General features: G+C 32.4%; 1 protein-coding gene and 1 long non-coding RNA gene across 11 annotated transcripts in view; one reads left to right on the top strand and one right to left on the bottom strand.

The window, feature by feature from the left end:
* Positions 1-9,959: 9,959 nt before the first annotated feature.
* Positions 9,960-25,008, top strand: part of LOC123214006 — a 21,554-nt gene continuing 6,505 nt past the window's right edge. Inside the window, exons 1-5 of one of the 9 annotated variants that reach the window (XR_006501794.1) lie at positions 9,960-10,487; positions 10,595-10,664; positions 18,983-19,096; positions 21,155-21,303; positions 22,302-22,407. This is a non-coding gene — a long non-coding RNA (uncharacterized LOC123214006). Of the gene's footprint in view, positions 10,488-10,594; positions 10,675-18,982; positions 19,097-21,154; positions 21,304-22,289; positions 22,408-25,008 lie in introns of all 9 variants that reach the window. The other 8 variants (XR_006501793.1, XR_006501797.1, XR_006501798.1 and 5 more) reach the window with 8 other exon arrangements.
* Positions 19,545-25,008, bottom strand: part of LOC123214005 (MADS-box transcription factor 23-like) — a 27,401-nt gene continuing 21,937 nt past the window's right edge. Inside the window, exons 3-8 of one of the 2 annotated variants that reach the window (XM_044633683.1) lie at positions 21,493-21,554; positions 20,705-20,804; positions 20,572-20,613; positions 20,401-20,484; positions 19,972-20,126; positions 19,545-19,869 (exon numbers count right to left, since the gene is read on the bottom strand). In XM_044633683.1, coding sequence (XP_044489618.1) covers positions 19,854-19,869; positions 19,972-20,126; positions 20,401-20,484; positions 20,572-20,613; positions 20,705-20,804; positions 21,493-21,554 — 459 coding nt within the window. In that variant the 3' untranslated portion in view covers positions 19,545-19,853. The remainder of the gene's footprint in view (positions 19,870-19,971; positions 20,127-20,400; positions 20,485-20,571; positions 20,614-20,704; positions 20,805-21,492; positions 21,555-25,008) is intronic. The other variant, XM_044633684.1, reaches the window with a different exon arrangement.

Below are 25,008 nucleotides of genomic sequence, written 5' to 3'. Positions count from 1 at the left end.
ACCATGTATAGGTATCCCACAATTTGTTGACACAAAGAGTTATTATGTTCTTATTTTGATGAGGCCAAAAGACTATTTCCCACCCAAGGTATGCTGATTTCCCAAAGTTCCCCCTGTTAACTTTAAAAATATCATTTACGCACTCATGACCATTTAAATCTGTTAATTTTAAGGGTAAAATCGTTATTTTATATTTAATATCAAAAATAAACTTAAATATGATTTCATTTTCCCCCCTAAAAGTTTAAAAACTAACTTTTCTTCCCTAAACCAAGTTTGAAAAAATCACATTTCCCCCCTAGGGTTTAGTTTCAAAATCTGATTACCTTCTCTGGTTCCATCGTTGGTCGTCTCTCCCTCCTGACGGCTCCCCATCCTCCAATGTCTTGCCTCACCTCCACCCCAACCCCTCCGGCTTCCAAAAACGTCGTTTGAAAAGAGGAATCATCTTCCCAAATGATGTTTTCGGATGCCAGAGGTGTTAAGGTGGAGGTGAGACAACTCGTCGAAGGATGGGGAGTCGTCGGGAGAGAGAGACGGCTAACAACGGGCGTCGAAAAAGGTGATCGAATTTTGAAACTAAACCCTAGGGGGGAAATGTGATTTTTTCAAACTTGGCTTGAGGAAGAAAATGTTAGTTTTTAAACTTTTAAGGGGGAAAATGAGATAAAATTTTTAGGGGTTAAGGTTCCATTAATTTTAATCGGTTATGGGTAGGTAAATGGTATTTTCAAAGTTAATGGGGGGAACTTTGAGAAATCAGCATACCTTAGGTAGGAAATAGTCCTTTGGCCTTTTGATGATAATAAACTAATATCTCCCAAAGCATATTGACTAATGACTTTACTTGAATGTAAGTTTAAATTGCAAGAATTTACTTAATACACTTAAAGGAGTTTCAAGATGGAAATCAAAGACAAGACTCAAGTGAAAAATTCTTAAAAATTTGAAAAAAAAACTTAACTTTAAGTAGATATGTTTGTAATTTTGAAGCATTTGTTTTGATTAAATATTTATTTACATGTAAAGCTCACTCAAAAACTTATTTTTATATATTTCACATTTTGGGTTAAAATGTTATTTTTCAAACTTATTAAGTTAAGCCAAATTTTTATCAAAGTTTATTAACTCTTTTAAAATGATGAAGTTTTGTGAACTACATTTTCATGTCTCAAAGTTGGTGTTGAAAGAATTTTTAAAAATGGGTTAAATTATCACTTTTCAAAGGTTTAGGGGGTAAATAAAATTTTCAAAAATTTGAGTAAAATATAATAAAATTTGGTTGACCAAATTTGATCAGTTGAATTCTTTGATCACAACTTCTAAATTATCCAGAAACTATACATTTTGGTTTCCAAAAATTTGGTTGACTGAATTTATCCTGATCAATTGAATTTTACTTAAAGGGGGCATTTGATTTGGGTAATATTTGATTACTAAAATAGAAAGATTACCTTGAAGATAAATTACTTAGAAGATTACTGGGAATAAATGATTACTATGTTTGATAAAATTTGATAGGTATAAATAATTATTGTGTTTGGTTAAAGGTAATAAAAGATTATTAGTAAATTATTTTGCTTAAATGCCTTTAAATATAATTATTTTTAAATATTTTTTATATTATTTGTCATATTAATTAAAAATAAATTTATTTTTATCTCAAAAAATTAATAAATAATAATTTTTCTATAATAAACTCAAGATTACCCCAGTAATATTTAAATACATAAGGTGAAGGTGGTAATCAGATTACCACCTATATTACCTGCCACGTCAGCATTGGTAATAGAAAATTACTGTAATCTTTTATTACTGATAAACCAAACAAGGGAATAAAAGATAGATTACCAAGGTAAACTTAAAAACCGTCAACCAAACGCACCCTAAATTTTCTAATAGCTAGTGCCACATAAACACCATAGATAGGGCTGGATTCGAGCCGAGCCGAGCCGAGCTCATAGCCAACTCAAACTCAGCTCCGTTCATATATGAGCAGCTCGAGTTCGGCTCGAGCTCGACTTGAGCTCGGCTCGTTTCAGGCTCACGTTCGGCTTGGCTCGACTCGTTTTTTCTTGTCAAAACGACGTCGTTTTTAATATATATTAATCAAAACGACGTCGTTTTATATAAAAAATATTTAAAAAAATCTACCAAGCCAATTCGAGCCAGCTCTTAGCCGAGCTCGTTTTGGGCTTGATCGAGCCGAGCTTGGCTCGGCTCGGATCCAGCCCTAACCATAGAAATGCCAAGTCACATCTGATTGATCGAATTTTATGCTTTTTGAAAAATTAAAACGACTAGTTTTTATGTATAATGGTAACTTTCCTCATTTTCTCACCAGCCCTGTTAATGTGCTAGTGGTTTGGACTGGGTGATCATGATGATTCGGAGTGCCCGAAGCATAGGGTTAACCGTATTAATACGAATTAGGTAGGGATCAGATCTTGTGGCGTAGTATCGACAAGAAGCCGGCAGGTCTTTTTCCGCTTGATCGCTAACTCATGAGCAAAGCCTCTAATCAAATTCACTTGGGATAGAGTTTTACCACTAAGAATTTTCATATATTTGAGAGTACATTAATCTTAAACTATTCACTTGCAAATTCTCTTCTCTATTCAAAACTCTTGCTTACACACATTTAGATTTTATTTGCATTGGGTTGTACTAAGCTTAAATTTTCATATAGACTTTTTGAGAGAGATTATATTTCAAATTCATACAAAAATTTGTACAATAAAAGAGTGAGACTCACTCTTAAAGAGATTAGGAAACTTTTAGTGAGAGAAATTAAGTTATAGTACTTATAAAGATTAATAACACATTTGAAGCTATTTTTGCTGTGAAGAAAAACTTAGTTGGGATTTTGTCAACCAATAATTAGTGGAATACTCCAAAAGAAATAGCTTAAAGGAGTGGACATAGGTTGGGTTGTGCTGAATCACTATATATCGCGTGTTTGATTTTCTCATCTCTCAAACTTATGTTTTATGTTATGTTATTTTGATTATGTTGATTATCAAAAATATCTCTTGTCATTATCATAAATTGCATTAAAATAATCAACATTCATTAAATCAAATAAATTGGTTTAATTCCTTAATTTGGTAAAGTATAACATCCCTCTCCAGAAGAAGTATTGTCTTCTGGAGAAAAAATGTTACTAATTAATATTTAGGAGCATAAGGAAAAAAACTTTAAAATAAACTTATCACTAAAAAAGTTCAAAAATTGTTCTGTGAAAACTAAAAATTCATAAACGAACAAAAAATGTATATATTATATATAAAAACTCATCTAAAAGCATATGAACACATGAAGTAATCATGTATATACCCCTAGATACAACTGTACAACTATCTGAAAACTATATCTGAAGAAGGCCAAAAGTCAACAATATCATACGACTATACGCATGTAACATAAAACATAGATAGACTGCTCCAGCTTGGATTTATCCTCGCTGACCTGACCCTACGTCGTAGCTACCTCTATCACCTATACCTACAATCATAAAAGGAAAGGAAGTCAGGGATAAGAACACTTTGTAAAGGGAAAAAATTAAGTAAATTATCTCATTTCCTATTCTTAATCACTTACAGGACTCAATCTCACATAATAACCTCCTCGGGAAATTGAGGGAATAATCTAGATTATCTTTTGCTATTTGGGTCATACTTTGTCCCATCTGGTATCTATCTGATACTTTCTATAAATTGACTATAGGGATTTGACATTTTTCTAAGCTCAAGCTCTATTTCTTTCTCTTACTACACCATCTCGGAATCTGAACTATATTCTACTATGAGCATATTCTATTGCGAGCGGACACTGCTACGAGTTTCTTTTTCTGCTAAAATAATTTTTTTGACTGTATATGGTAACTGTTAAAAATTAATCACTTCATAACTGTTTAATGGTTTGGTCAGTGTAACACCAATAATAAGCAACAAAGCTTCCCAATTGCTTTACAAATTCCATTTGCATTCTGTGTATCCTTGCTTTATTATTTCGACCTTATCAAGGATCAGGGATATAATCAAGTCTTTAATGGTATGTCGGATCTTAGTATTCGTTGGTAATAGTATATTACTAGAATACACTGGAAGTTAAAATTTTGTTCCTCGATCATAACTTGGATTCTTGTCATTCCCATGTTTGTTTTATATTGTAATTCAAATTGAAAAATGAACTATTATGCTCGAGAGAGAAATCTCATAGTAATTCTCCAACTTTTTCAAATGTGGACAATTGCCATTCTCATCATCAAATACTCGTGGCATGTCAAAATATTGAAAGGAAGTAGATTCAATGTCTCAAACATGTTAAAAGTGTCTCTATATACATATAATTTTTTATTGGGTCCTTTGCAGTTTATTTACATATTTGGGTAGGACAACATGCAAGCAATTTAATCATATTTCCATGAAAAAAAGGTAATGAGTTGTCGGAAAAAATCTTGTGGCCCTTCATAAAATTTAATGAAATTACATTACTTATAACTAGTCCACAAAAATCCTCATAATTAGGGTTTCAAAACTTTTTATGGCTTTCCGTTAGTTTAATCTACAAATTATGGAAATTTGCAATCATGTTATTTACTTTTAGACATAAGAGGGTAGATGGTGCAAGAAACTATGTATAGTTATCCCACTATTCGGACTCATGCATAGCTCACAGAAAACATTAAAAAGACTATGGTTTTAGGGTTTGTAAGGGTTTTCAACATGTTTTATCCATAGAGGTTACAAATATCAAATCATGTTACCTACCTTTAATCATTAGACTATAGATGGTGCAAAAAAATCTTGAATTCTATGCATAATTATCTCACAGGAGTCATACCTATGTATAACTCATGAAAACCATAAAACTAGATTTCAGGGTTTTTTTAGGAATTTGACTAGTTTTATTCATAATTTTTAAAGATTCTCAATCACTCTATCTATTGTTAGTCATAAGAGTATAGATGGTATGGAAAATGTCTTTATCTTAGAATTAAGACTCATGGATAGCCTACAGAAACCGTAAAAACTAAGGTTTGGGGGCTTGTTAATGTTTTTGGCCTATTTTAAACATAAATTTGAGGGATTCTCAATTGCATTATTTACCTTAAGTCATTATAAGATAGATGGTGTAGAAAATAAATAAACTTATATGCACATACAGTGACATGTCACCATACGATTGAGTATCGTTTTATCTTTAATTTAAAACTAATCAATCACATAGTGATATGTCATTGTTTGCACATATAACTTTACTTAAAGAAAATATCTTGAAATTTGTGCATATTTATCTCATGATCTAAAGCTCATGAATTACCCATGAAACCTATAAAAACTTGGTTTCATAGCTGATAAGGATTATAACTAGTTTTATCTACAAATGTCTAATAGTCTCAATCACATAATCTACTTTTAGTCATAAGAAGATATTGCATAAAATGTCTCAATAACCATGTATAGGCATCCCACAATCAAGGCCCATAGATAACCCACAAATACTTTAAAACTAGGGTATGGGGGTTTCTTTAAGGTTTTCAGATGGTTTTATCCATAGATTTTGAAAATTCCTATTTGCACTATCTATTTTTTGTCACAAAAGTATAAATGATAGAGAAAACATTACAACAAATTTTCATAGTTATCCCACAGTCAAAAACCCTAGATGACCCACCAAAAAAACTTAAAAATTATGTTTTTAAGGCTTTTTAAAGATTTTGATTGGTTTTACCCAAAGACTTTAGAGCAAAGATTGAAAAACCAAACTAGACCGGTTAGACCATAAACTGATATTGTGGATAGGTGTTGTAAAGTGCAGAACCGTTTTAGACTAAAAATTGGGTTAGACCGCTTTAGGTGGTTCCCGATTCAACTTTTTATATAAAACCTTTCTTTTTTTTCTTTTTCCATGTTGTGCACTTAGAATTGTAGGTTGTCGACTACTTTCTCCAACTTCATAGATACAAAGAGTCGTTGATTAATCTTTTGTCGATGACGGTTTGAAGACATGTGACAACAACAGTTAACGACGACAACGACACTGATAGGTATTGATTTCGATCTCAAGCTCAGACGACAACAGGTATTCACGACTATATTTGCAATTGTTGACAACAACTTCATAGGCTCAGACGGTGGCTGACAATGATAAATTTCTGTTGCTGCTATGACCAATGATTATACTTCAATGACAATGACAATAGGTTGGTCGTTGTAAGACTTTGTAACCTTTGTTTAAATTTTGAAGTATGAATGCATGTTGATCCTGACAAAGTATATGAGATGAGCACCGTGTTTTTTAAATTTTGTATTTTTGATCAATTGGTGCATAACAAGTCAACAACATCATATTTTAAAATTTAATAACTTAATATATTTTGTCTTTTAGTGCTTAATAATAGGTCAATTTGTGTTATGACTTTTGGTCCTTAACAATAGGTTAATTTGTGTTATGACTTTTGATGCTTAATAATAAGTCAGTTTGTTATTGTTAATTTTTAATTGACCAATTGTTACCAATTTTGTAATTTTATGCTACGAATTTATAATTTATTATGTATCTATATTGGATGTTTGGATGTACTCTATTTGTAATGTGGTTGGTTTCTAAGAATTTGGAAGTTGAATATCAGTCTTTTGTGACATCTATATATGTGTGTATATATATATATATTTTAATAAACCAATATTTGACAATCTTCTTCCGTCAAACTAGTTTAATGACCAAATTATGAATATTGTTGTTTATTACAAATGTATAATGTTATGTATGTTGAATAATAAAGTTGATTATGATTTTTTGAATCTCCAACTTTCACATTATGGATATTGTTATTAGTACATTTAAAAGTTAAAAGTTATACTTTAAAAACTTAATTATATAATTTGATAAAGATATACACATTTATTTACATAAGTGATATTTATTAGTTATTCTACTGTTCATACACACAGAAATTCTATTTTGCGATTCAAACATAACAAATGCGAATTATAAAAATTTTTTATTATATGCGTTTGTGTGTCTCTCTTTCTCTCTCTCTCGCTATATATATATATATATATATATATATATATATATATATATATATATATATATATATATTATAGTGGTTTGTTATTGTATCCAACAGATAAATAAAGTAGAAATATGTTATCATTCAAGTCTAGGGCTTCTTCGACACTATGTCAAGTAAAAGTTGATATTACTTGGACACATGTTTTTGAAAATATTCATGAGAATGGAAGGAAAATCTTGAATTATTTATATTGTGGTAAGACAACTAGAAGAGTTGCTATACATAAAATGAAGCAACATTTGGTTGAAAAAAAACGCGATGTTGTTCCATGCACTATAAGTTCCTCATGATATTAGATACTAAATGATAAATGCATTAGATGAGATCGAAGAGTTGTCTTTTCTAATGAACATGAATGAAGGTAATACTAGGTTTTTAGAAAAGAAAATAGATTGATAAATAATTCAAAAAGAACAAGACCGATTGGTGTTGGTGATTTTTTTGCTCCAAGGATCACTAATGGGTCTCAACCTTTAATAAGGAGTGTTTTGACTGGAAAAGAAGCCAAATGGAGAGCCGATGTGACTGATGTGAGGTTTTTATATGATGCTTGCTTCCCTCCTAATGCATTAAATTCTATTTATTTTCAATCTATATTAGAGTCTGGATATAAGCAACTGATATATTATAAAATATGGGTGAATTTTTTAAACAATTCAAAGAAACAAACTTCAATTACTTGTTGATAGTTATAGAAAAAATTGGGAAGATGTTGGTTATACACTTTTAGCTGATGGTTAGACAAACATTTTTAATAAGTCGTTAACAAATTTTCTATTGTATTGTCCAAAAGAAATTTGTTTTAATAAATCAGTGGATACATCTAATATTGTAAAAGGGTGAACACATTATTTGGGTTGTTTGAGGAAATAATATTATGGATTAGGCCTAAAAGCATCATCCATTTTGTGACTAAAGTAGTTAGAAGATTGTTGTCTGAAAAAATATCAAAATATTTCTTACTCACCTTATGCAACACACTGTATCAATTTGATTTTGAAAGATATTGGTGAAATAGTTCACATTGTCAGAATTTCCAAATGTGTATCTCTTGTGACAAAGTTTATTTATAATAATACATTATGGATAGCTTGGTTGAGGAAAAGAGAATGATGGAGAGAAATTATATAGTATGGTGCAATGCGGTTTGCTACGACTTTCATCTCATTGCAAAACCTTTTTTAACATAAACATAACTCACAAGTGATTGTCATTAACAAGTTTTTTATTGATTTTAGATATGCGAAGAGTCATCAGGGCAAAAAGGTTGTGACCATGATTCTGAATAATAATTTTTAGAACTAAATATGTATATTTGTAAAAATTGTGGGTCTATTGATGCGTTTGCTTTATATTATGGACTCAGATAAGAGACTTTTATTGGGATATGTCTATGATGGAATGTATTGAGCTAGATTGGGGATAAAGTAGTTGTTCAAGAATAAAAAAAAATTCTATAAGCCTTATACTCAAATAATCAAATTGAGGTGGGATAGGACATAATGTCAAGGTATTCATGCAATTGCGTATTATTTGAATCCTATCTTTCAGTATGATTGTGAATCTTTTTGCACAAAACTAGAGGTATTGCAGGGTTTTCTAGATGTTATTAAAAGTAAAACATGTATGTTTAATGTTAGTAAGACGAAGATAGTGGAAGACAATAAAATGTTTCGCGATTGTGAAAGGAGTTTCTAACATTAACTTGCTATTGAAACATGCAAAACGACATGATCTGGTATGAATTTAATTTATATGTTTTTTATGTCTCATTTTTTTCTAATTTATAAAATTCTATTACATAATTATTTACGTGTTATTTTATATTAGATGAATAGTGGAGAGCATATGGGTACAGTACTTCCACTTTACAAAAGTTTGCAATTAAAATTCTTAGTTAAACTTCAACATCTTTAGACAATGAGTGTAATTGAAGTGTTTTTGAACACAAACATACTAAGAAGAAAACTATATTGGAGTATCAACATGTAAATGATCTTGTTTTTATTTATTATGACTTACGGTTGCAAAAGAGGTAATACTGTTGTCAATTATGTATCATTACATTTTTTAGTATTTTTATTGAGACTATTTTATCATGTTTATTTATAATTTATAACTTTACATATGATTTTACCCTACTTAATAACTATTAGTATATTTCTCTTTAATTTTTTAATTTTTTACTTCTTATCATGTTGACTATTTAGGTTATGTTACATGAAATCAAATTTTGATTAAATTGATTATAAAAGTATTAATAAAACAGATTTCTGGATAGTGGGCAAAAAAAAAAAAAAAAAAGATTTGGTGAACTTAATGCAAATAAATTGGATCAAATGTTTCATGGAAAATGATCTATTCCCATAAATAATAATCCAACGAATTACGATTTATCACATAATTTCCTAGATAAAAACATTTTTTTTAGAACTTACACAAATATTTATACATTTATATAAATAATTGATTTTTAGGCATTTCAAAAATATTTAAAAGTGTGAATCATTTCACTTATATTTTTTAAATCTTATTTTTATATTTTAAATATAAAAATATAAATAAATATATAATTTATGAAATTTAATTATAATTTTTTAACTGTTTAAGCTCAAAACACCTTAGTTTATCAAATTCATGCTCAAACTTCATGTTTACCCTATCAAACTAAATTCAAGTTAAACAATACTTAATTAAACCCAAGTAGATACATTATCTCCTTTAGTTAGCATAAGTGTAATTGTCCAAAAGTGTGAGAGAATTATTTGCTAGCATGGTCCCCAAAGTTGTTAACCCTATTTGAACTATTAAATCTATAATTATTAACTATTACTATATGTAATAGGACAGTGTTGAAGGTAATTGAAAAGCATAATGTGAAGTGTGAAATATGTCATAATTCCCCTACATAAATCATAGTTGAAAATTGATGATGATCCTATCCTATGAGTCTGAATTATAATCTCAACTTGACAATCAGAGGATGAGGCATGAACATGATGATACTCGAGTCGTGTGCTTAGAAAAATTTTATTTCTCCTAGAACGTTGAATTTCAAATAATAAAGTACATACTCGAGTTCTTTGAAGAATCCTTTATTGGGAACTCAGACTTCGACAGTTGTCTAGCTGCATCGATACCTTCTTATAAAACTGCTGGCAGAGAATCATACCCTCTTTACTTTCATTTTATAATCAGCAGGACAGTGTACTTTGGTTTAGATATTTTCTTCTCTCTCTACATCCTACGATTTTATACACTGAAAACCCGACAAAACTTTGCCTAATCCATTCTATTTCTATCCGTTCTAGATCTTATTCATGGCCTCTTTATGTATAATGCACGTGATTTCAAACAAGATTTTCATGCCGATTGTTTTTCCTGAGTTGAAGTTGTTTCACTGGTTTGTTTAACGACGATATTCAATTCTTGTTTTCTTCCTTCTTAGTTTGTTTCTATGCTTCATACATAGTTCGATGTATTTTTTCCTCGCCTTTGTTTTTCATGCAGTTTTTGTTGCGGTTGCTCGCTATAAGGTCGACGTTTCAATGACGAATCTTTCAACTGTTCGCTTGCTTAGGTATTATATAGTATGTCTATGATTGTGCCCTATGTCTGCTTTACGCTTTTGTTGTTGCATTTCTTGGTCTGATTCCTATGGTTTCATGATTGTTAAATCATTTTCAATTTTCTATTTTGCCCTTTCCGCGTTCATATTTCGTTAATTTGTGGTTGTATTTTAATTGAGTGCAAAAGAAATCTGTGTAAATAAAGTAGTTGTATGGAGTTTGTTATTTTAATTGTAAGTAGTAACTTGATTGTGCTTATATGAGTTATTAAGTGGAATACATGTAACATTGTTAATTATTGTCAAGTTATGGTCATGAATGAGCAGCGCTGCAATAATGTTTCATTTTCTTATGGACTGATAATGGATGACCAAGTGTTAAGCAATCAATGAAAGACAAGGCAAGAGGAAGAGGGGTGGAAAGTGCGCGGGAAAATCCGAAAATGAAGGATATGATATAGACATGTAAGATAAGGCGATTTGGACTTCCTAGAGAATGATTGTACTTCCTATTTCACTGGATTTTAATTCTTATTCTTTATGGGAAGTATTTGAAACTTATTTAAGTCCTATTTTGAGTTTAAAAGTATTTTATGTTTAGGAAAGTTAAGTTTTAGTAAAGTCTATGTCTTGGAGTCTAGGAAGGGTGTGTTTCCGTGTTTCTGAAACGTTTCAGTTTCCGAAACGGCCCACGACTAGTATAAAACATTTCGGGGCCATTTCGGTTATTTTAAAAAAAAAAAAGAAACGCATTTCTGATCATAGGTTGCGCATATTGTCAAATTCTTTTATTAACCTAACATTCTCTCCATCCCAAGCGTACGTCTCAACATCCTATTTATCTCTGACTTTGGCGCGCCATCTCAACTACTCACCACCTTCGGCGTCTCAATTTTTACTCACCGACACATTGTCTCAACTGTGAATTTGGTAAGTTATTATTCAGTTTTCAATTTGGCATCTCAAGACTCTAATTCTTATGTAATGATAAAAGATGATGTGTGAATACTTAAAAAAAAAAAAAAAATTCAGACATCAAGTTTATTTTGGATAATGAGAGTGTTTTTGTGTGTTTGAAGGGCAAGGCTCTTGGAGTGAAACCTTTGGTTCTGCTGTGAGTTATACGATTTTTCCTTTTCATTCTTTATGGAGAAAGCAAATATGAACTTAGCAATGTAGCATTGCTTGTTGATAATCTAGCATTTGTTTTCATTTAAGTTCGTGTTTAACTATAGGATCATCTGTGGTGTCGTCTCAGGGCATATATTATATACAATAGTATTGTGAGTGTTAAAAGGGCTGGATTTTACAGTTTCTATATTGAATGCTATGTAATCTTGCCTTGTAAAGTTAGGATGATCAAGGATGTGGTAAATTGGCTCTTTGATTGATACAAGTGCGCCTATTATATGTGATAATATTAATACCCAATTTACCCATTAGAAACATCAGGTTACTGTAATTTTTATAAAAACTTGATATTTATTTAAAAAAAAAGCATATTTTTAATATTTACACATTTTTCCACGTTTTTGTTTCCTACATGTTTGAGAAAATGCGTTTCAACGTTTTTGTTTCCGTGCTACATAGCTTGGAGTCCCAATTTCCTAGAAAATAGAAAAATAAAGTTTAATAGAAGTCAGTGTCTTGAAGTCTGAGTTTCTTAGAAATAGATTTCCTATTTCATGTGAAACTGGTTTTCGTTTTTGTCGTTATGTTTATCCTTTTAGGAATTAGTTTTCTATCTTGACTAGGAGAATTAAAAGCCTATATAAGGATACTTGAATCTTTGTAATTATCATTTGATTTGTTATCAATAAAAAAAATAAGATTGGAGTTTTCTTTAAGAATCATAGAATTCTTGTTTTCTGTATGCTTTGTTGAACAATGTCAACACCTTTTGTCTTTGTGAATGAGATTACAACTTAATTGATCCTTGCCCTGCGTTAGGTGGTATCAAGGCCCTATCTTAAGATGGCTAAGCAAGGAGATGATCGGGAATGACATGCTAGTCTAGGGCAAAAGATTAGTGCACTAGCAAAAGTTGAAGAAAATTTAGTTGAATAGGTGGGGGAAATTCGAATTATTCCAGCCTTTCAAAACACAAGGACCTCACTTAATCCATAAGAGGCATCTCACATGCGATCAAGGCGTGTACAACCTCATTGGGAAGAAGGTCCTTCGCAACATGTACACAATTTGCATTCGAATTTGATGGAGAATATGAACCTGAGCTGCAACCTAGAGGAAGGAGAACATATCAACCTTGTGAATAATACAAAATCAAGGCTAATCTTCCTACTTTCTATGGTGTAGTAGACATTGAGTCATTCCTGGAGGGTTGAGCGGGAATTGAAGCATAGATGTTTTCTAAGGAGTAATATTAGCAGATGACAAGAAGCAATGAAACAAAACTAAAAGGGTCTAAATTGAAAGGAAAAGAGAAGGTAGAGTCGAGTGATGGTTTGAGGTGTTTTAAATGCAACAAGTTTAGACATAAGTCAGGTGATTGTATTAGGAGAAAATTTGCCAATATCACTCGACAAGAAGAAGAGAACTTTGAAAAGGCAGAGATGGCGGTAGAAGAAGGTTATAAGTTGCTGAAGAAGGAGATAAGCTAGTATGTATGGTGAGGAGAATCCTATATGCACTTACACAAGTCGATTAATCTCAATGCAAAAGGATTTTTTAGGGAAAGTGTTCAATATGTAGGTTGGTGATTGATAGGTCTAGTAGTGAGAATTTAATGTCAAAATGCTTGGTGGATCACCAAAAGTTAAAGATTGAGCCTCATCTATCCCTTTACAATATTGGGTGGATAAAGAAAGGGCCACATGTAAGAGTAATGAGCAATGTAGGCTACCCTTATCTTTTGGGAAAACCTACAAATCTGAGACCTTTCTGACATAATGGAGGTGGATGCATGCTGTGTTCTTCTTAGACATCCATCTCAATTTGATGTGGATGTGCATACAGGGGTTGAGACAATACTTACTATTTTACAATGAAGCAAAAGTGAATCATTGTGGTTCCTAACAAGAGTGAAGGGAGTGTTCTGAAAAAGGATGAGAAGACTTTGACATCCATACCATTAAAGAAGGTAGAGTTCATCAACACCATTAAAGAGACCAAGACAACCCTAACCCTAGTGGTTAAGGGTGAAGAGCAAGGAGAACAAGCTATACCAATGGAAGTTCATGAGCTTTTGGATGAATTTGAGGATGTGATTGTCAAGCTTTTGGATGAAGAACAAGCAAGCCGATCGCATTCCTAAGTGGAAAATTGAGTGAAGCAACATCGGCTGAGAGTTATACGAGTATGTTTCAAGAAGTGCAATGAACTATGGAGTAGAGTAATATGACTTATAAAGTTGCTACCGACAAGCATAGGAGACAACAAGTTTTCAAGGTGGGAGATGAAGTCATGGTGTGTCTGAGGAAAGAAAGGATACCAACAGGTGTTCATGGAAAATTTAACCAAAATCGATATGGGCCTTATACAATCTTAAAGAAAATCAATGATAATGCTTATGTGGTTGATTTACCTGTGGATATGGGCATTTCAAGATCATTCAATGTGGCAGATCTCACTAAATTCTACCTTGAGGGTGACTTATACACATATTTTTAGTGGGGGAGAATAATGAAGGATTGAGTGTTAAGCAATCAATGGAAGATCAAAGACAAGTGGGAGGATGGGTGGAAAATGTGTAGGATAATCCATAAAGAAGGATTTGGATATGGAAGCTCAAGAGAGGACAATTTGAACTTGATTTGGACTTCCTAGTGGACGATTATACTTCCTATTGCACTTGGATTTTAATTCTTATTTTTTATGGGAAGTATTTGAAACTTATTTAAGTCTTATTTTGAGTTTAGGAGATTTTATGTTTTTGAAATTTAAGTTTTAGTAAAAGTCTATGTTTTGGAATCCAAGTTTCTTAGAAATAGGAAAGTTAAATTTGAATTAAAGTCTATGATTTTGGAGTCCAAGTTTTCTAGAAATAGATTTCCTATTTTGTGTGAAACTAGTTTTCCTTTTTGTAGTTTTGTTATCCTTTTAGGAATTAGTTTTATATTTGCAGAGAATTAAAAGCCTATATAAAGGGGTTTGAGTCTTTGTAATTTTAATTTAATTGGTTATCAATAAAAATTAAGATTTGAGTTTTCTTTAAGAATTGCTTTGTAAGTTTGCATAGAATTTATTTTTATCTTTGCTTTTTGTTGAATGATATCAACACCTTTCGTTTTTGTGAACAAGATCACGACCTAGTTGGTGATTACCATGCGTCAATTGCGCCTCTCAAATGTCATATGTTCTTGAATCGGCTTTCAATTGCAGCAAGTTGAGTCCTATGTTTCAGTTTTTGAGAAAGTGTCATACAGTGGCCCTAAGCTGAAGTAGTTGTGAAAAGTTGAATTGATTCAATCATGAAAAGTAGATCTTTTGTCTCAACTTTGTTGCTGCAACATTATTACTTCAAGTTTTGTAAGCACAATGTAAATTTAGTTTCTTTAATTTTATAATGGATTGTACACCCGTGAATCAAATTGTGTGCTGGGGTAGAATGTTGTGGAGTTTTTGGATATTGACCAGTAGACTCTAATAAATTTTAAAACAGTTGTCTAACATGTTGTTGGAAACTATAGATGAAAATGCAATCTTCTAATGACTACAGATTCAATATTTTGGTATCTTTTAAGGGTTAATGATGTGAGTTGATACAAATGAAAAAAAACAGTGCCATCATGTGTGCTCTTTCTCGTTTATTAGTGAAATTATCTTTATATAACAGTTTAAATCAATTTTGCTCAATTTTTTCTGTGACTGTTCTAGGAAAGAAGACATATGATTAATAATTTGCATCTAAAAGTTTCTTGTTATACTACTGAAAGAGTTTCCTAGTCTAAATTCTAGGTTTTGTTAAAGGAAAAGTTCTGGGTCTTTTGAAATTCACAATTTGCCTTTATTCTTTACAACATGGGGGCAGAAGTGAATTTATTGAAGGTGTTTAGTCTTAGTTTTTGTTTTTGGATCATTTTACTATGTCATGATCTCTGTATTCTGAGCCATTGTTTATGTAGCTGTCTGGACCTATACGCATATAGATGTACTGTAGACCGAATAGTCATTGCTTAATAAATCCTTTGTCAGCCAATATAAGCTTTTTCCAGCTTTTTAATCAAATAAATTTTTATTAAAAATTATATAGTTTGAATTCAAAACTTTTCATAGTGCTTACTGAATTTGTTATAAACTTCATCTTGTTCATTGATCATCATCAGTGTACTTGTGCTGTTGTGAGTGAAAATGTTCTAGACTGTTCTACCGACGATCATCGACGGTAACAAAACACCATGTGTCCAATAATGTAGTGAAAACATATATTTGCTAGGTTAAATCTGTCTAATGTTTAATTGTTCACATGTTCTACCTCCTGTTTGGTATCACTGTTTGTAGCAAATGTTAAGTAAATGATAATGGTAAGATATGATAAATATTATTTGCCAAGTACCACATCAAGTTTGTGTATGTTTAGGTCTTTCATGTTGGTTTAATAAAGCTGATCTTCTAAAACTGGTTATTAATAATATTTTAGCCAATATAGTCATCAAAGGTGACTTATGTATATGTATCTTTGTTCCGATCTGTAGATTATTTCTTATATAAAAAAGTTTACTAAACTTGATATTTGATTCCTTTCAACTAGGTACTGCAGTAACAGTACACTAAAGAGTGAGTTTTTCCATTAAGTTAGATAGACTTTCCATAAACATCTTAGTAAGGTTTTATTTCACATATTGTTGTGTCTTTTCTTTTTCTGTTTATCTAAAATGATGATGCATTCTCATGTACTGTTTGGACAAGAATGTAATAGTTATATTCTTTTTATTTTTCATCAAACGCAACGTAGTCATACGTTGCTATTTGATGGAACTATTGAATGACATTGCAGTGGATGGGACAGATGTAATTAGTTTGTTTCTTTTAGTTTTTCAGAGTTCAAACTGAGCGGTCTCTGGATGCTTCTTAGTTTTTGTTGATTTGATAAAAGAAGAATGGAATAATGGTATTTAAGACTCTGAGAACTAATGGTATTATACTTTGAGATCTAATATTCTGTTATTTCCCAAAAAGAAAAATGAATTAATGGAAAAATGTTATACTTTCATTGCCACTATTCTTCTCATACATGGTTTCTGAAAGAAAAGTAAAGTCTTACTTTTTTCATGGATGTAATAAAAGCATGCTTAGATGTAGGCATGCAAACGACTGTTGTAATTTTGTGATTGTTCTTTAGTCTTAAAGTTGGATTAATCAAACCCAATGTGTTAGTCTTATTCATGGCTGAGGATTTAAGGCCACCTACATGAGATGCTAGCAAGTTTTCAGGTTATCTAAATTTAGAGTCTAGAAACAGCCTGGACGTAGATCTTGGTGAACATGTAGGGAAGCTAAATGTTTTTTCCTTCTCTCATCAGATATGTGTAGTTTTGATTTGGCTATGTGTGACTTTGGCCAAATTTCCACATAACGTAAGTGTAACTAATGATAGAAGAATTTTATATCTTATCCACTATATTCAAATTAAATGCGGGGATCTTATTTAAGCAAATGAGTAGGTTGTTACTATAAAATAATAAAATTATCTTGATGCTCTAAAATTTGGAAAGGGGAGGATGACTATTACATCTTTTGACAAATGAACCTTAAAGTTTTAAATTTGTGTTGCTAATACGCATTTATCCTAAGTACTTCATATTGACATTAGAGTTAGAAAGCTAGAGTACAAAAATAACCCCAGATGCTTTTATTAAAATTATAAAAAAAGAATAAAAATTTATGAAATAAAAGTTAAAAAAAACCAATGAACAGTAGTTGGGATTTGCGGTGGGGCTCTTAAGTGGAGTATTAATATAAATCTCAATCTTCAAACTTTGAGGGTCCATTTGTTAAAAATATTTTCTGAAGTTATTTGTAAACATTTGACATGGCAGATATATCTAATGATAATATATGGTGTGTCATAGTGTTCAGGGCTTTTTGTAATAACACTTTAAAGTACTCCACACCATTTGAAAAAACGTTACATTTTTTTCAAATAATAGATATATTTTAAGAAATGGTAACACTATGTGCACAAACAATGAGTATAAACTTGTATATAAACGATTACATATTTCTGTGTGATTGGATGTTGCTTCATCACTAATTCAAAATCACCAATTAGATAGTCACCTGTCGTGGTTTGTGCACAAGTTTGTGCTTATTTATGTACAAAGTTTTATTGTTTAAGAAATTATAGTTTAGGAGTAAATTATCTCTTTTTTCGCATTAGTAATCTCTTTCAAGGATGAGGTGTAATTTATATGATTTTCACAACTGGGCTCTTCATATATAATATATGGAGGACAACTGGGCTCCTGATACATAATATATAGGGGGTCAAATAGCAACCTTCATAAATTTGTCTGTTCTGTTTGAAATTGGGGGTTTGATCCATGTTAGGTGGCCTCATACAGGATTTAATACTATTGTTTGGCCCGTGTAGCCAAAGAGGGTTCTATTTCATGAAATCATGAATTAAAAAAAAACTTCAGAAATGACAGAACAAGAAGATAAAAGGGATTCTTTTGATCTCTTTGTCAGATTATTCTTATTTGTTAATTTGAATCTTTCTAGAAGTATTTGGTTGACAGATTTTTTGGTCTCAGTTTTTGGATACTAATAGGTTGCAATTAGTGTAAACAATAAACTTACTGCCAAAAGTTCTTCAAACCAAACTATGTTTCTCTGTGAACTATAGTAAAGAGCATTCACCCATCCTTTCATTTCATACCTTACTGAAGTCTTGGTTCACTTGTAGTAATCTGCAGTGGTCGCTGCTTTCAACTGATTTATTTATTCTAGCCAACCCATGATGTGATTTAGCGTAGCATGTTTGTGGTTTTTAGTTATATGTTGTGTACATCATTAGCAAGTCAGGAATCTTTTTTTTTTTTTTTTTTTCTAAAGTAAAAATGCACACTTGAGAGTCAGAGGTTTTCTCTGGATGTATTCAACTGTTAGCGTCCTCTTGGTTTTGCTATCTTTGATTATTGAAACCTTATATTTGGAGCCGAACTATTCCGCTCATAAGCTGCTAGGAGTTTATGTATTATATCTTTTGTCTTCATTTCATGGCCTGAAATATTAAATGGGGACAAGGTGTTAAAATTGACTCTTTACTGACATTGAAATGAAAGGGGTCTGCCTGATGAACTTAAATGGATGTAAAAGACAAATTATTTTCTTGTCAATGCCTGTCCTGATTAATCTATGCTTACCAGGAAAAGGTGATGAAGCTTGAGGTTTTGGTCTTTGGTCTTCCATTAACCAGATATTTCCTGTCTGCAAGAGCTCACATATATTTGGCGTTTTTTTATATATCCCTGGGGAGCTAGGTATGTGGCAGAATTGCAAATCTTATAAATCTTGTGCAGTGGTATCTTTCACATTTTTCTTCTTCCTATCTTATTTGTTTGATTCATAGCATTTTGGTTCTGGCAACTTACCTATGTTGTACAGCTGGGGTTGTCATCTTGATTCTTCTTAATTTGTTTTAATTATTGAGTGCTGTTGCATAAATTATAAATTAGGTTTGCCTTCTTTGATCTGTTTTGCATGTGTATGTTCTTAGCTATCAAATCTTTTATCTTTATTATAATATGAAATATATAGGATTTCAATATTGTCTGTACTAGGGGAGGAAAAATAAGCCTTTATCAGTGCAGTCAGTGAATGAGACTGTCCCCTGCTTTGCAGTTTATATGAGTATAGAATTTCTTAGATTAGTGATGTGTCATTTGCTATTATGTAAACAATGTAATCAGGCTTTCCGCAATGCTGGTGAAACTTCGTTGGAACCATATACTACAACTTTAGCAGTATCAATCATAACAACACCTTTGAATCAGAGTTTTTGTAAGACCTGACATATTCTTTCCCATGTAAAATTTACATCAGTATTGTGTTTGGCAGATTATTCTAGGAATAAATAGAGCTTGTTTCATAAGATATTGCACAGCAAATCTGCTTATCCAGCAGCTTAAGTTTACTTGTATGTAGTAGCATAAGCTTACTCATCAAGCTTGACTTTGAACTGTGGGGCAAGTTGTTAGTGTAAGGAGTGATATGCTTCCCCAGTTGTCAAATGCTTTGTCAATGCAGGTGCAATCTGTTGTGAATGTTGAAAAGATTGTACGGGTCGAATTAAATTAATGAAGTTATTAAACATAAAGTATACACAACTTACAAGTGTATCAAGGGAAAATTTTACCCCAGTGGCATTGATTTTGGTGGTGTCTCATATTTTTGAGGCTGGGGCTGGCTTAACTGGAGATGAAGTGGTGGGTGTGAATCGTACCCATTGCTGATAGTGTATGGAGGCTGGGAAATCCTGTTTGTTGTGTTTACATTTCTTGATCCATAAACCTGAGGCCCAAAACTTTTGCTTAAGCATAGCCAATAAGGAAATCTGACTTAAAACCAACTTAATAATGTATTTCTGAGGCCTTGAAGTTCTGTGGTAATCGGTGTGATCATGAGAGGCCTTAGGTTTAAGGTAGGGAGCAATGTGTTCAATGTGAATGTGGCAGTTAGTGAAAGAAGACACGTGTACCTCAGTTCAGGTATTATAAAAGCAGGTTCAGTAATGAACTAGTAAAGAGATTTTTTAAATTGTTAGTACGGCTCTCTAGATCAGTACCTTCTTTTGCAGTTCTTTATTTTCTTGGTGGAGGATGTTTACCTTCTTACAGAGTTCTAGATTCTCTTGATGAATGAGATTTCCCTGCAGTAAACTCAATGAAATCAAGTAACATGGAATTAGCCAATAATAAAAATCTCATCAACATTATAGCCATTGTTTGTGGTAAACCTTGTGGTTGAGTTCTTTGATCTCATCAGTTAAAATTTTTTCCTACGGAGAACAAAAAAGAAGAAATTTAATTTCTCGATATGTGTGGATAATATGACAATTGTAGAATGAAAGTGCCTTGATTTTGTTTTACCTTTTTCAGCCGGACACCCTTTAAACTCATTTCTAGTTGGTTTTCCAGATTCTGTAACTCTTTGACACTTAAACCAGAAAGTTCTTCTCCCATAAGTTGTCTGCATAAATGTTGTGTATGCTATCAAATAACTCTGCTGATTAGTTTTGTAACATATGTTAATGGAAGGTTTAATAAATGAAAATTTAGGCCCTTGGTAATGTAAATGGAGAGCTTTCTCATGCTTTTTCCCTCTGGTCCATTTTAATCTATTTTGGTCCTGTCATGAATTTTACTCTAGTTGTGCAATGCAACATTCTCCTGTATCATTAATTTACCAATCTTTTTTCCTGAATGTTCTTTATTTTTAAAATCATGAATCTTTAGATCATAATTCTGGATGCATGAATTTTCTCCTATCATTGATGCAACCTACAGATAAATGATTCTTTTCTCTACCTTTTGGAACAGTCCACAAGTTATGGGCCGTAAGTATAGGTTTTGTATGCTTGAGACATTAAAATAATGATGCATGGATGAAATGTGGAGCAAGATTTGATTAATCAATGGAGTCTATACTATCTTCTTGAGAATTTTATCCAAGAAGGCTAAACAATGTGGTATTGTTGATATTGTCCCTACATTCTAAGTTATATCACCAATTTAATTTCTCTTTATTTATTTAGTTATTTATTTTTTGTCTTATAACATAATTATGCATTCAAAGAATTAGGTCCATAAGAATTTCTTTTGCCTTATTGCACAAGCAAGAAGTGAAAGTTTATATATGGAGTGACTAGTGGATCTACCTGTGGCACTCTTGCAAGCCTTGTAGTTGTTGCCTCAAGTTGGCAGCCTCCCTTTGCCAAAACTAGCAAGTCAAATAATAAACATAAAATAAGAAAGCAACATTGTAAAGTTAATATGATATCAGATAGAAATTCAAGAAGTGAATGTTTTGAGAACTATGTTAGGTTTGAACTTTAAGTGTTAATATGACTACCATATTAAGGATTTGATAGGAAAAAGGTGCTATTATTGATCTTAGAACTATTCTCACAAATAATCAACTTTACTAATCATAATTCTCAAAATGTTTGGTGGAAGAAGATTGATATGAGGTGTTGGAAGGTTGGAGAACTATTGAAGCTGCAAAAACTTGGTAACAGTGGTAAAGTCATTCAAAAATAACTAATAAAAATGGTATAAGAGTAACGAACATAGTTATTAAAAGCACGCCTTAAGCATGTCTAGGTGACGCTTTACTCAAGGCAATGTGCCATCACGTTGAGTATGGTTGAGGTGACGAATGGTTTAAAGTTGATCGCTTTTAGCCTTTTTTGGACTCCTTTTGATGTGTATTTGGCCCATACTTTACAATCAAGCTCCAACCACCATGTCCAAGCCCCCATACTCATTCTCCATATCACTTGGCCCCATTAGTTCTAATGGATTCAAACCATTCAATCACAATATGGTTACTTGGATCCAAGAATAACAAGCAAAGCCCAAGCAAGTCCAATAAAGTGTTATTTTGTTAGTTTTGTTTAACCAAACATGTATTAGCTTGATTATTTACTCAGTTATACTAAGCTTCTATTATTAGTTTGTTATCTAGCATGGGAGAGCACAAAGGCAAGTCAAATGAGCAAATAATGGAGGAGACAAGGTAGACAAGTGGGTGGCTCCATGTTTTCCAATTTCGGCAAAGACAAGAATGCAAGGTAATGGAGGCTTCTTGTCCCTTACCCTTTTTAGCATGCATTACTTCAAGATGCATTACTTCAATATATTTTTGAATTCAAGTTGTAATTGTTTATTAGTTCTTGAAGCCTATATAAAGGCTTGTAACTCATTGTAAGCTTTTTAGACTTGATGAAATATATATTTGCCTTTGAGCATTCTTTGCACATTATTCCTTTAGCCTTTCTTTTTGTTGACTGGAGTTAGGTGGTGGAAGAACCTTGATTGGTGGTTAGTCCTTTAAGTTGAGGGTGGTTCTTGGTCTTCTAATTGTGTTTTGTTGCATTTTGGTGAAGGCTTGTTCAATTCTAGCTTTGGCCAAATTTGACTAGCTTTGGGTGCTATTGTTATTTAGGCTAACTCACCTAAATATTGGACTTTAATTGAACTTGAGACACATCGCTTTTAGAAAAGCATTAGACATTGTAAAAGCATCCTTCATTATCACTTAGACTATCTTTGATTAGATTTGAGGGTTACTAACAATTTTTGAACAATTTTAGGCACATTCTTAGGCCTTCCAATAGGTTTTGGGCATTTTTCAGCTAGATATGAGGGTTATTGGCAATTTTTGAGATCTCTAATAAGGTTTGAGGTTGTAAGAGAAATCAACCACAAGTTCTAAGGCCATTGAGAGGTCAATAGTGGGTTTTAAGGTCGTTGAACAGGTTGTTAACGAGTTATAAGGTTGTTTGAGAGGTTACTAGAGAGATTTAAGGTTATCGAATAGGTTGTCTATGATTAATCCCTAATATAGTTGTCAAAGAGGTTTAGGTATGAGAACCAGTTGCATGTCTAATCTTAGACATCTAATAAAGTTGTTGATCAATTTTTTATTATCAATGTAGCAAGAAATTATTTTAAATTTAATGGAAATGAAAATTTTTTTAATGGAATTTTTTAGTTGCCTTAGCTGAAAAAACGACACCATCCCCTTGCTTTTTTGCCTAGGCAATAGAATCCCTTTTCATCTTTTTGGTGCTTTTTGCCTTTAACAACTATGATAATGAATTTGGGGTACATTTTCAATTAGAATGAAAGGGCGAGTGGATGATTTGGAGCAAGGATATTGTATTCTGTTCGACAAAGTGATCGCCACGGATTCTTGGCTAGAAGAATGACAATGAGGATCGTTGAATGTGACACTTAGTTGGATGTGTAGGATGAAATTATGCATGAAATTAGACAGTACATGTCTAAAGAGACGAAAGAGAGACTTACAAAGTCAACGTGCAACTCACCTATGGTCACAATGAACCAACCTTGTTGGAAGATATCAAACTATTTGCTAGAGAATCTTTGCTCAAGTATCACTAACCAAGATCAACAGCCATGGAGATGAATTTAAAGCTCGACCAAGACTCATGATGACTGGAGTTATCCATGTATATTGACGATGTATTCAACTCAACATAAATTAGTAGATTTTGGTGAAAATTGACTTTTGAAAGTAGTTTACTTGTTGGTTGGCCTTGCCCATGGAACGATGGAGATGAAATCAGAAGTGATGAAGGAAAAAGAATTGATGGAATTGGAAGCAATGGTGAAAGAAAGTGTGGGAGGAGGAAAGGAAGGAGGCAAAGACTTAAAAAAGAAGAAATTAATAATAATGAGAGTTCCACCCGTGTTCCACCTAACATAGAGACTTGACCTAGTCCAAATTCAAATCCTAGTGCATCTCAATTAAATTTAAATAAACACTAACCCAAACTAAATTCAAACCCAACGTAAGACTACGCTGTTAGTCCAATAACTTATGATTTCAACCCAAACCATTTCACACTCATCCACCCAAATTCCAACTCAAATCATTATCTCACAACCCTAATTTTTCACCTCTCAAGCCCAATTTCACAAACACACCCAACCCTAACTCATTTAAACAAACACAGCCCCATTGGAACCTCTTTAATCCACTTATCCCATCTATAACTCCTTATTTCCCTAATCTCTTCCACCTTAATAGCAAAACTAACATCTCCTTCAAGCCCAAACCCAAGTTACTATTCAACTCCGCAAACTAATAAATTAAGCCCAAATATAAGACTCGACCCAAAACCTGATTGGCTCACACCAACTCTAATACTATACACCCCAACCCAAACATTCATCCAACCCATCCCACTCGAATGAATCTCAATCTAACCTCTCAATCTAGATTTGGATTTCCATACCCAATTATTTTTTAACACCCCAAACTAGGGCTGGAATTGAACCGAGTCCGCTTGAGCTCGGCTCGAACAAGCCCGAAACGAGCCAGCCCTAACTGAGCTAGAGCTACTCGCCAAAATTTTCAATTAAAAATTTTGATATAAAACGACGTCGTTTTGATCAATATGTATTAAAACGATGTCGTTTTAATAACGAACAACGAGCCAAGCTGAATTCGATCAGAGTTCGAGCTTGACTTTCACGAGCTCGAGCTCAGCTATATGTAAACCGAGCCGAACTCGAGCTCAAGTGAGCTCGAGCTCGAGCTGGAATCCAGCCCTACCCCAAACCAACCAAGCCAAGCCAAGCCAACCCAAATTCAATTTAATAAAACCCACTCGAACCCCTCAATCTAGGCTAGACTAACTATA

Source organism: Mangifera indica, chromosome 4 (assembly GCF_011075055.1).
Source record: "Mangifera indica cultivar Alphonso chromosome 4, CATAS_Mindica_2.1, whole genome shotgun sequence".
Taxonomy (NCBI): Eukaryota; Viridiplantae; Streptophyta; class Magnoliopsida; order Sapindales; family Anacardiaceae; genus Mangifera; species Mangifera indica.
The sequence above is the reverse complement of the archived record's forward strand: the minus strand, read 5'-3'. Positions and strand labels throughout refer to the sequence as shown.